Genomic DNA, 13,716 nt, shown 5'->3' with positions numbered 1-13,716 from the left:
TTTTAGGCATGGTCACAATATTGAAGCTCGAGTTGATATAAATAAAAAGGATTTCAAGTTATACACATTTATATTTTTATAAAAATCGATGTTTTTTAAAATATATATAAAAATATTAAAACGATGAATTATTCAAAAATCTACACCACATAAAATCTAAAACTTAATAAACTAAATTTTAATGATAATTATGACCATAAAATATAATGCAATAATAAGATTTGACCCTGCAACGAATTCACATTTTATTACATTTTTTTACAATAATTGTAAGTTTATCTTTAAGAAAAAAAAAAAATCTTTTTAATGTTTTCGGATACATATTTATTAAATAATACAGTTGAAATTGTAAATTATCAAAAAAAAATCTCAAATTGCAAGCTTCGTATATTTCCGCTAGGTTCTCTGCTGGCATGCGTCTCCCCCTTAAGTCACGAATAGTAAGCTCTATGGATCGATTATTTTGACCATAAATTTCACTTCAAATATTCAAAATTGTTTTTTTTTTAATATACCTACCTATTTGATCCTTAATAGGTAATAAAGTTTTAACGTTATTTTGTGGTATTAATTTATTACATTAAGCGAAAATTAATTGTACCTATTCATTGTCAGTGTGCATTTACCATTATAATGATCGGTGAGTGTGCATAGTGACTGAAGATGCCGAAAGACAAATCTTGGGCCGCATATATAAGTTTCGTTAGGGTTCATCAGGTTGCAATAGTTTAGGTTTCATTAGTTTGTATTGGTCGCAAACGACTCGAATGGAATAGTACAAAACTTAAATTCATTACAATTATTTTAATCATGTGACATTTTAACAATATCAGGGGACATTGAAGATCTCCCACCACAAACTCCTTCGCGTTTATTATTAAAAAGTTATAGACAACACTGATAGTTCAAAAAATAAAACAAAATACTAATTATAATACATTTAGCGCGGGTTGAATATTTTTTCGTGCCTCTTCTGTTTGTACAGCATTATTATTTAACAGCGATTATTTAATTCTCTATCCGCATGCCTTTCGTCACCCACTGGATAAAATGATTATTTCAATGTCGTCAGTATTGGCCAATACACATGATGACCGTGATTGTTTTTAATGATTATTGTTTATCCTGTAATGTGGAATAGAATTACACAAGAGACCTACATTCTTACACAGTTACGGAGTTGAAACTTCCTAATGTGCTCTGATATCGACCGTTTCGTGAAACTGTGGGTAGGTCTTCCGTTTACTATAAAATGTCAAGATGAAGGCAATCATGGTAATAATATAAAGTCAAAGAATCCGTCTTTGTCTTATTTTTATTTCCATTAGGGTTTTCTTCAAGGTCCACTATAGTCAGACCGTGACATGAAACCAGTGACGTCCCTAGACAAAATGCCGCCCCTAGGCAGTGCCAAAATGCCGCCACATTTTTTATACAGTACATTTTATCATCCTTTCATGACTCCAATATCTAAGAATTGTGTTGTATGGATACATTACTAACAAGATATAGGTATCTATACTACTAAATCTAACTTCTTGCTTCAATAGACAATATTGCGAGTCTACGGTTTCAGATAGGTACATTTAAAAATACACCTGACAACTTCCATAACTCGCGAGTGACTGAAGAACGTGACGTCCAAGGACAACGGAAGTAAACTATACATCGCGAACCCGACAAAAAAAGTCCTGTTGAAAATTGTATAGTACTTATCTAATTAATAGATATATTTTGTTTCCAACCAGTGAGCTGATTTTTTGAATTGAAAGATATTTCCGTTATTACTCAGTTTAGGTAGCTTTCTATATATACCTAATGATTCTCCTCGATTTGCCGCCCTTTGAGTAACTGCCGCCCCCAAGCGACGCTCAATCTGCCTACCCCCACGGGGCGTCACTGCATGAAACTTTAAACGGTCGTAGTTAAGTAAAGCACGTAAAGCTCATATCTACTTCGAATGCAATATTGTAAAATGTTTGTAGAAAATGATTATTATTGCTCTTCTTGGCCGAGGATCGTGGCAATCTTGAAATTCTGTCATATTTTGAGCGACCAAGACTTTCCACCACTTTCGATCCTCCGCTTCTATCAGGGCAGAGTAAATGTTGCCCCCAGTCATCTGCTTCATTTAGTCGCTCCGACGCTCTTCTTCTGCTCCATCTTCCCTGGAGGCTACCCAAAACCGCCAGTCTCTCCAGCAGTTGCGAAGGGTGGAGGTAGGCTGTTAAGATCCGCCATAAATAATGCACACTAAATTTTATCAGTCATACGTATTTGTTTTCATTGAAAAAATTCTACAATAATTTACAGATGGTGTTGGTTACTTTTTAAAATCCAATTAAACCCTGCGAAACCAAGCAATAATCGTAATATAATAGTCAAAAAATACTCGTCTATCTATAAAATATCTAAAATTACGCAATTAAATCATACATAACTTTGGATGTTTTATAGATAGAATAATATATTTTATCTATTTTAGTTTGGTTTAGACAGGGCTTAATGAATTGAATAAAATGAACCAACAATATGACATGTGTAATATGTATTCTTCTCTTCTTGGTCGTGCACTCATGGCTGAGGATCGTGACCACATTTAAATTTCGCCATCCTTTGAGCGACCAAGACTTTCCATCCTTCTCGATCTTCCGCTTCTCTCAGAGCAGAATGGATGGTGCCCCCAGTCAGCTCTTTCACTTGGTCGCTCCATCGCGCAGACGCTCTTCCTCTGCTTCGCCTTCCCTGGAGGCTACCCAAAACTACCAGTCTCTCCAGGTTGTCCGGGCCGCGCCTGGCAATATGTCCAAAAAACTGCAGAATTCTTCTCAGTCATATCGTCGAGAGCCGTTCCTTTATCTTCAGTCTCTGGATGATTGACTGGTTCGTCCTGTGCTCCCGTCCAAGAAATGCGAAGCATTCGGCGCCAACACCACATCTCAAAGGCATCGATTGCCTTCCGTTCTCTTGCCTTCAGGGTCCACGACTCGACTCCGTATAGAATATCGAGAACACTAATGTTTGCACAAGCATCATTTTTGTGGCAATCGAAATTCCCCGATCCTTCCATATAGTGGTAAGACGTGTCATCACACTTTTTGCCATCTGTGTGCGCCTTCTTATTTCCATTAGACATTAGATTATATTATAAACTTGACAATTCTATGTATTAATAAATACTTTTTTTGTACTCGATAGAAATACTGAACAAATATAGAATTCTGAAATTTGACTACTCATTTTGACATTTCATATTGATTGCCATAATAATGGACGTATATATTAATAATTTTGTTGCTAGGACCCCCTTACAACCAACAATAATAACTTTCCATACAAAACAGAATTAACAGAAAATGAATTCAATTCTGCTTAAAAATGGCTAAAAGTATTAAAAGAATGCATTATCGCCGTGTTCTGATATATTCTAAAAGTTTCAAATGTCTAGCTAGTCGGGAAGTTAGTTAAAAATCTTCAATCGTCCAATACAAATCTCCGACAAACAAGAAAAAATTTGTTCTGTACACCATTGTCCCCACAAAGGGGGGGCTGACAGGGCTCTAGCCTGGGGGCCCGGGCTCCGGAAGGGCCCGGTGTAGCGAGTCGACCAGATAAGTGATATAAATACACATCACAAATGCTTTCTAATAGTAAAAATGTCGCCTGCGGCGCTATTTTCCTTCAATAATGTTATTATTTAAAATTATCTGTTTGAACGATACAATTTTTATTTCTGTATCGATAATCGACAACTCCATAATTCAAATGGATGTAAGTATTAAAATATAAAAAAAACACTAAAATATATACACATTAATTTTTACCTCGTACACCATTTGCACAGAGCGTCACACTGTCTTTATCCTTAGCGATAGGTAGGGGGGCCCGCCAAAGATCCTAGCCTGGGGGCCCGCTTCAAGATGTGGGGGCCATGCTGTACACACAAGAAAAAATCTGTACCGGACAAACAAGAATACGAGCTAATAAAAACGTGGTAAAAAAAAAGAAATTGGAGTGAAAACAATATTGATGATTTATTACTTTTTAATGTCATCTAATAGGATCATTAATGACGTCTCGCAAATTAATTGAATTGTTTCAATTGCGTATTGTGTTGTTATTATTATAGGTTATTTACGAAATAAAAAGTTCTCAATTGTGTTTTTTTATTTTCTAATATTCTTTTAGGTAGAGTGGCAGGCAGGTAATTTGCGAAAATTAACAATTTTCAGGTCAAAGAAATAAGCGGAAACTGTTGGTTTGAACAGCTGGTACACGACTGATGTGTCGCTTCGTTCACATTCCAAAACATGTCGTTGTGTATCTAATTACCTAAAAAGTATTGTCGGAAATTGTATTAAATTACTTAATTAGGTATTTAACCCGTTTTGTTTTCGTATATACCTATCCAATATGAGACAGTTATACTTAACCATTGTATCGCAGACGTGACCACTTGGTTACATGTAAATTGTACGTATTTCACCGTAGAACAGTTCACCGTGAGCTTTCTTATCGGAAAGGATAAAAAAATTACACGTTGTTCGTGGAGCATTGCAGACAATAATGTTCCTTCAAGAATGAAAACCTAACCTAACCTAACAAATAATCCAGTATATCTGCTATTTTTAAATTTTGTTTGCCGCTGGCTTCCTGTAAACCGAAATGAATCATGTTTTATTTAATTTTATCTAAACGATCCAAAGATGTTGGACGGTGTTTAATAGACGACCACATATTTCCGATACAACATTTCACGGTGAAGTGTGATACGGCGAACTGCATACGTACAAACTTACGGACACGTAACCACTTGGAGCTGCGACCGGTGGGAGCGTCACACTGCAGAATACGTTTCTTATATTGTTGGACATTATTAGTTACATAGGATATCCGCACAAGCTGAATTTTCTTTATTGAATATATTACGCAAGTGGCTTCGACAGTCGTTGAGTTCATATTTTGGCGGTTCTACCAAACCTGCATCGCATCGCGAACTTAATTATAATATATATTTCAAACCATTTTATTTCTACTGTACCCATTGTCCGATGGTTATAGATCGGGATTGTAAGTACATTTCGAGATCTAAAAACACTTTTGTGTCCCTTTCGTGTTGTTTTAGTGTCCACTTTTGTGTATTCGGGATCGACCATTAGTGGAAAAAGCGGATGTGAAGCAGAAATAAGAAGGCTTTTACAGATTACTAAAATGCAATGATTCGTTTTACCACTGGATAGAAGGATCAAGGAATCTCAATTGCAACGAAAATTATACGTGTGCAAATTTTGTACGTTATCGAGTCATGCACCCTAAAGGAAAGGGGGTGGAAGGCAATTTCGTGTCCGGAAACTTGTACATATGCAGTTCGCCGTATCACACTTCACGTGAAATGTTGTATCGGAAATATATGGCCGTATATAAAGACCGTCCATCCTCTTTGGGTCGTATAATAGTACTGACATCAAATTCATCTCTAAAATAAAGCACGCTTCTTGTCGGTTTACATTTTACAGAAAGCCAGCAGCAAACAATTTTTGAAAATAGCCGATATACTGGATTATTTTGTTAGGTTAGGTTTTCATTCTTGAATTCATGAATGTTGACAAAATCAGCTATGAAAATTGAATTAATGTTCATATTGAATCTAATAAAATTGGAGACTTTAGAAATTAGTATACAGTCATTTCTTTCCGATAGAAAGCTCACGGGGAACTGTATTACGATGAAATGTTTCACGTACAATTTACATGTAACCAGGAAATTTATGACTTCGATACGTGGTGTTGGCGCCGACATGCGGGCACGACCATCAAGACGCTGATCACGTCCTCTGGGACTGCCCGTTGATGGGATCCGACCGAGCGGATCTGTTTGCCAGGGTCCGTCCACACACGGGCCCCATTGACCACGCCGACTTGATATCAACCCAACCTATGCCAACTTTGAGGCATTTGAAAAATTTTCTGCGTCATATGGAGGACGGAATAATTCCGATCCCTCCTTAGATTCATCGCTTTCGACTCCTGACTCCTCTGTTTCGACAGAGTTTCAGTACACGGGTACAGAGGACACTTCATTTCATTAAAGATAAATGACGGCAGAGCAAGTCAAGATTCTTTTTATTTTCTAAAATTCTTTCTTTAAACATTAAGGTGCATGGTTGCTACATTAGTCCCGTGTAGCATCGCTTCGGGACAAGGAAGTGTGGTTCTAGAATCTTTTCGTTCTGACACGTTAAGGCGGTCGTGCACAAACCGCGGCTGCATATAGGTAGGTACATGGCGGGTGGAGATGGGGCAACTCAAGTCATTGGTTCGTATTTATTAAATAGGACACATGACGATAAAGGAACGGCCAATGACAATATGTCTGAGACACATTCTCCAGTTTTTTTTTGGACATATTATACGGCGCGAACCAGATAACCTGGATACGAAGTAAAGGAAGAGCGCGCTGTTAGTAGCGGTCAAGCGAAGGAGCTAACTGGTGGGAATAGGACGATTGGGCGCCGCACTGTCGAATGAAATAAATAGACGTTTTATACAGAAAGTAGACGATTAATTTTATACAGTTTCTATCTACTACTTAGTAGTTTTAATATTTTTGCTCTTCGCATAATGTTTTTATTACGGATTGAGAATTATCACGCCTGAGGCTTTAAATAAAAATAAAAGAACTCCCTTCTCGTTGGAACTTAAACATATGCACAATTAAATCATTATTTACATATACATAATATATAATTTAAATACAAACAATAATTCACGAACTTCTATTTATTTTCGAACAACATTGCTTGGCGCCCAGTTGTCCGTCCCCGAATAGTCCTAACTGGGGATAGTCTTTAGAGGGCTCGCACATCAGAACTCGCTGCATGCGTCTTACGACGAATTCGTCGATGTGACGTCATCGTAAACCAAAAAAAAAACGTTATCAAATGGAGCTTCGCAGATTGGCCGATGCAACTGCGACGCTGCACCTCTCCTGCATGCGACGAGTTGTGTTTGCTACAGCCTGCATGACGGTATCTAAAAATGTTGACTCCGCGTATGCGCACAGCCACACAATCGGCCATTTCTGTCTCTGTCTACACTGTCATTGCTCGCTCATCGCTGGTCACCGCGTTTGACGTTTGTTCATACAATCAACACAATAAAAATGGCAAACGAGAGGCTTCTAATACATAATAATTGCTGTTCCCGCGTCTGATGACATATTTACGCAATGGCGTCGTCTAGCTAGAGTATATTTTGACGTTTCGGGAGATTACGCGCGAATTCGGCAGCGGCGAATGTCGAATGTCGATGCCGCTAGGCAGATGTGCGAGGTTGTAGCATGCAACATTCGCCGGCGGTCTCGGAAGTTTTGATTTATGGCCGTCAGGCACATAAGGCGAGTTGTGATGTGCGAGCCGGCTTAGGCTACAGACACACGGCATTGCAGTAGACGTGCGTTGACGCAGGTCTCATTTGATTCCAATTGCATCCGATTAGAATCACCAGTTGGGTTTATTTTATCTAATTGGTGATTCTAATCGGATGTAATTGGAATCAAATAAAACCTGCGTCGACGCACGTCAAACTCTGCCTTGAGAGAAGCAGATGACCGTGAGGGATTGACCCAGAAGAATCCGAATAGGTACATTAGTTTGTCATGAACCATTATACTCACAATTTTCACAATACTTCTGATATAACCCCTTCTCAGCAACAATTCCCCCACCTCTTCTTCATTCTCAAGATTCTACGCTATTCATCTGGAGAACAAAACGACATTTGTTACAACGTCCTACTAAAGAAATGCCGTATTATTTGTCCTTAACGGCAATCGGTATTTCCAAATGTCCATAATATATATTATCTATTATAAAAGATGTATTCTCATCTGAACGCGTTAACATCAATATTTATAGCTAAGTATAGCATTCAGGCTCTTAAAAATAATATGTCCAAGCATTTCTCGCTAATGTCCGACCTTCAGGTTTCTCCTGCTCGAAATATGAATTTATTGGCGACCGCACGCCCACAAAGACAAAAACAAATCTTGTTTCTTCGTCATCAGACCAAATTTAAAAGACTTATCGATCTTGCGATTGGATACTTGCCCGCGAAGCGTGGGTGTGTCTTGTAATGGCAATAAATTATATTTTTAACATTAATTAAACATGTTATTTCTACAAATTATTTTTATAACAATAATACGAATAGTAGCGTTTCTGTTTATCGGTGACGTCCTGCGTGGGTAGGCAGATTGAGCGTCGCTTGGGGCCTGCAGTTACCCGAAGGGTAGAAAATCGAGGAGAATCATTATTTATATATTGCTATGAATAGCTACCTAAACTTAGTAATAACGGTAATATCTTTCCATTAGAATGTCAATAGGTACATACCTACCTACTTACATAATTTAAAATTTATCCAAATATGTTTGCTAGTTTGGAAGTAAAGTTGTCAGGCGTATTTTTAAATGTACCTATTTGCAAACGTAGACATTATCTATTGAAGCAGATATGGCGTATGGGTCATACATCCATACATCACATTTCTTAGAGATTGGAGTCATGAAAGAATGATAAAAAGTACTGTAAGTGTAAAAAAATATGGCGGCATTTTGGCACTATCTAGGGGCGGCATTTTGTATAGGAATGTCACTGCTGTTTATAGAGTTGTAGGTCTCGAGCTCGAATCTCGCGGTCAGCAAATTCGTACGGTGATTTTCAATATGTTTTTTGCGTTTATGCGGATATGCATTGTATTTTTTCATGCGAAAATCGACCCAGTGTCCGGGCCAACGTGGCGCAATTGACGGAAATTCAAAAAAACTCTTGGAACCTCAGAGTAATTATAATATATAGAGAGCACATATCTTTCGGCAAAATGAAGCCGTGTTCATTGCGTATAACGCACAGTAGAACCTCGATTTTATTCTTATCAACTTAATTATGAAACGTTATACAATCGTGTTGCTTCTCAGTACGGCTACCAAATATAAACACAACATAGTTAACAATATTATGTTCTACTAAAATAACTAAAAATAATTACCACTTACTTTATATTTAACACAAAAAGCAATTTAGAATACAAAAATCAATCGCCTACCGTAACTCAATTTGGAGAGCACTAATGAGCAGGTATTAATAAAAGCCAATAGTTAAGAGCATACTTCAGTGAAACGGCAAATAATTTTCAACCATAGGTGCGACGAATTTCGGACTCGCTGCTAATCGGAGAGCGGTAGTCGGGCTGTGAACACGTCAATTTCTTTTGTGATGGCGTCGGGGGAATTAATTCTTAAATCGTGTAAAGATTACTAAAAAATGGTACCAATAGAACAATAAACATAACATTAAATGTACGCATGTTGAATTTTTATGAAAAATTATGTTCTGTTCTGCACGCGTCGTTTGCACAATCTTCGCGTCGCATAGTCACGATCGTTTTAGACCGTGCTCCAGCTGAAGTATAGCCTTAAAGTTTGTCGCAATTAAGCATGGCAGTCCTAGCATAGTGGTAATGCACAGGGCGCGATACCCAAAAGACGCAGGTTCGATTCCTGCCGGGTGTCTTACTTTTTTCGAAAAAAAAATTCTATTGGCAATATATTCTCATTAGTGTTTTCAAAATTAACGTATATATAATTTAATACAAATCTATATCTTCATTACAGGACGATGGCACAACGGAATACCGTAACGTCCTGATGGTGCAGCCCCATCCACGACTGGTGACAGGCCGAGGGAAGTCTCATGAGGTCTCGTGCAAGCCTCCGCCACCGGCCGCGAGACACGTTGCCCCGATCGCCGCCGCTCCAAGAACTGCGCGCCTTACCGACATGAGACCAGGCGAAAAATTTGAGTAAGTAGCTTATTGTCTATCGCCTTATGTCAAGCCTCATTCTCTTCAACTTATCTGGCCAGCTCGGATGTGTATAGAATAAGCAACGAATCAATTCAATTATATACAATACACTCTCAGTAATCCGCCGCTCGATTATCCGACAACTACTATAATCCTTAGACTATAGATACATCCGCCGTTATTTTTACTAGTTGAAAGCACAAAATCAAGCTCTATAATTCGCCGGTATTCGATTTGTCAAATTCAGTAGTCCGCCGCGTACAAGTATACAACGCAGATGAGACGGGTTTATTTTGGAAACTTCTCCTTCGTAAAACGTACGTTCATCGCGAAGAAAGTAATGTACCAGGGAGGAAAGTGCCTAAGGACCGCATCACTTATGCCGTGCTCCAATACAACCAGGACACACAAAATTAAGCTTTTAGTCATAGGGAAAGACAGGAATCCTAAGCCATTCAAGAATATCTGCCTCACTGAACAACTGGTTGTGTTAAGTGATTTACTGTTTAATATTTAGTTAATAAACTTAGTTTATAAATATGTATAGTTTAGTAAAAAGGTACTTGATTTTCATTATAAACAGTGCTCGAAATGGAAAATTTAACGAACAGGAACGCTAATAATTTTTCAAAAATGTGCAATATTAGATATATCTAATATCTGTAATATAAAAAATCTTAGTTTTACATAATGTACTTTATAAAACATTTCCATCATCACCTTCACCCGAATCAGTTGTTGGTAACATAAAAAATATATAATAATATAAGTTTACGAAATCGTTTACTCTATTTTTATTAAACTATTTTTACGAAATACCTGTTTTAATTTTTACCTTATTTTGTATGTGTGCACTATAATCCGCCGCTTTCACTAATTGGACACTTGTCTGGTTTATGGGGTGGCGGATTACTGAGAGAGTACTGTATAGGTATAATATTACGAGGCACCAAGGCCAAACGGCCTTTTGTCTCGTCATCATCTCTGTAGGACAGACCTACAAACTTATCTGAAGAATTGATGCGGATACCACAGTCGAAAACTACCCAATCAAGACTTGCAACTGGACAGAATATTCTGACATTCTAATGACGTTTTCAAAATGGCGTCCATATGATAGTTCGTAGTTCAATTATTGACCGTCCTTCAGATAAGTTTGTAGGACTGTACATCAAGCCTCATCCTTTTCAACTTATCTGGTCAGCTCGGATATGTATAGAATGTAGAAGGTCTACATTAATTATATAGTTGTGCACTCATGTATTTTCGGAAACATGCCTAATACCCCATTTACACATGGATGGATTTACTATCGACAGTACCTAAGTATTATCGCGGCCATAACAAGAAAATGTATGGGTAAACATGTGTTATCCTGCAGTTGGTAAGATTGCATGCATGAATCAAAAAAGTTTGGAAACTTCTGAATTTTCATGCGAAAGTAGGATTTTTCGATCTGCGCCGGCAAAAAAACGAACAATATTCATTTTGAGGTTAACCGATTTTCACTACTTGTCAAATAGTACCATAAAATGACAACATCGCGTCTCGCTCACTCTTAAAGAATGATATTGAAGAGACATTCAGTACTTTTACGCCACCACTGCATCGTAGTCGTTGGAAAAATATTTAATGTGCAAAAGATAATTCTAATTTGTTTATATTTTCTTCTAGTGTTTCAACACTCGGCTCTGACAAATTACCTGCTACCACAATGAAGATTTACAAAGGAGGCTTAGAAAATAAAGAGGTAAGAACTGAATGTTGTCATTTTTCTTCTCACAGCTCTAAATCAATCCCAGATTAATTTTTAATAGGTATGTAAAACGTGACTGAAATAAACTTATGAACAAGTCCGACATTGTAACAAATATTCACCACTCCTCCGAAGTGGATTTATTCATACAGTCTCTACTCTTTTTCAAGAGGGTACCCACCTAGGTCGTGGAATGTGTCCAGGAGTTTATTTTGGTCAAACAGGCAGAAGTTTTATTACCAGGTATAAAGAGCACATTGTCAGCTGAATGCAGAACTATCCTAACTCATATTTGAAATATTTTGAAGGAGAGTTTTTGAAACAGTCTACTTCAGTTATTTATTATTTATATAGATAAGTGTATGCACCATTTGATGAAAACCTCAATACTCCTAATAAATTTGATGCATACATTTATCCATAAAAATAATAAATAATTTCAGTAAGTTGATTCAAAGAACTCTCTGCTAAAAAAAATTAACGTAAGTTAGAATAAATTCTAATGAATTTAAGTTTTGTACTATTCCATTTGAGTCATTTTTTGCGACCCGGGTTTCGCCTTTCGGCATCTTCGGGCACTGTGTAAACTCACCAAAAGGCAAATAAATACATACGTCTCAAACATACAAAACTTAAATCCATTAGAATTTAAATTAAAATTCTATCAAGTACCTTCGGTCAATAGTTCTGCATTCAGCTGACGACATGGAAAACAGGTAAGGTAGATTCACCATTCTCTTAGAGAATAACCATACTGTAAGTTCAATTACCTATTCATTTTTCTATAACTGTGCATCATTTAACCTTACGGAGCAAGTTGAAATATATTAATACATTGGAAAAACAGTCCTGAGATGACCTTATTAATAGTGTAAATGTTAATCTGTTTAATAGTCCTGTCCTAAAACGGTTAGGTACTCAAAGATAATTAAGTCTGTTTCAATAAATGTTTCTAATATAATAAATGAATGCCAATATAATAAATAAACTGTGCTAAATGAGAAGGAAAACATATATTAACACAATACACCTTCTTATTTTATCATGTCTATCTGTGCATGAATGTTCGTTGTCCGAATCTGTAGGATTAATAAATTACTGTACTGTCCAGAGGAAAGGTTTATATGTTATAGCCTGAAACAGGTGTAAACATAAATAATTCAAATATTGTAAAATTAACAAAAACAAAAAATGCTTCAAAACTATTGACAAAAATAAATTGTGTCTGGTAACGATCTAAAATGAAATTCTCTAGCTCCTTCCTCTCATCCCGGTCTGGTACCCCGTTTTCACGTGCATGGATTTACTGTTGACAGCATTAGTATTATCTCGGCCATAACAAGAAAATGTATGGGTAAACATGTATTATCTTGCAGTTGCAAGCTTGCGTGCATGAATCAAAAAAGTTTGGAAGCTTCAAAATTTTCATGTGACAGTAGAGATTTTTTCGATCCGCGCCTGCGCAGTAGAACGATAGTGGCGAACCTGCCGGCATAAATACGAACTATACTCATTTTAAGGTTAACCTATTTTCATTACCTGTCAAATGGCACCATCAAATGACAACATCGAGCCTCGCTTACTCTTGAAGAATGAGATTGGAGAGACATTCAGCACTTTTACGTGTCAACAGTTATTGTCACGATAGTTTAAAATATGCACTATTGCTGCCAGTAAATCCATGCACGTGTACATGCGCTATAGTTCAAACTTTATAAGTTCGTATCCAACTAGCCAGCAGCTTTTTGTGTGTCCCTGAGGTCATTTAGTGTCTCTTGTATACCACTGTATGACAGCATTAATTATTGTCTAGCCCTTTGCCATTTCACCTGCTTAGCGACCTCTATCACATCGCTCACTCTTGTCGGTTTCTTTCTATCGGTGCTACGTCCAAATACCTCCTATGAAAATGAATTTATCAAAATAAAAATTCTCACATTTAGTAGAACTCTGTTGATTGATGATTTTTCTTACCTATTCAAAGTTTTATAATATTATTTTTGAGAATTATATACCAACTGTTTTCTTCAAATTACACTTATTTAATTGACAAAAGATGTAATTTTCGTCCAAAATCATATGAAAAACAAGCCCAAT

The 13,716-nt window shown here is 37.0% G+C and overlaps 1 protein-coding gene across 7 annotated transcripts in view; it reads left to right on the top strand.

Moving 5' to 3' along the window:
* Positions 1–13,716, top strand: part of pio (zona pellucida domain-containing protein piopio) — a 72,921-nt gene that overhangs the window by 50,947 nt on the left and 8,258 nt on the right. For all 7 annotated transcript variants that reach the window (XM_085942668.1, XM_085942662.1, XM_085942665.1 and 4 more), the window contains 2 exons: positions 9,673–9,860; positions 11,538–11,613. In XM_085942668.1, the coding sequence (XP_085798794.1) occupies positions 9,673–9,860; positions 11,538–11,613 (264 nt within the window). The remainder of the gene's footprint in view (positions 1–9,672; positions 9,861–11,537; positions 11,614–13,716) is intronic.

Source organism: Rhyacophila brunnea, unplaced genomic scaffold (genome assembly GCF_057557595.1).
Source record: "Rhyacophila brunnea isolate RB1 unplaced genomic scaffold, BYU_Rbru_1.0 scaffold_15, whole genome shotgun sequence".
In the NCBI taxonomy this organism is placed as follows: domain Eukaryota; kingdom Metazoa; phylum Arthropoda; class Insecta; order Trichoptera; family Rhyacophilidae; genus Rhyacophila; species Rhyacophila brunnea.
Note: the sequence above shows the minus strand (reverse complement) of the source record. Positions and strands in the feature narration are given on the sequence as shown.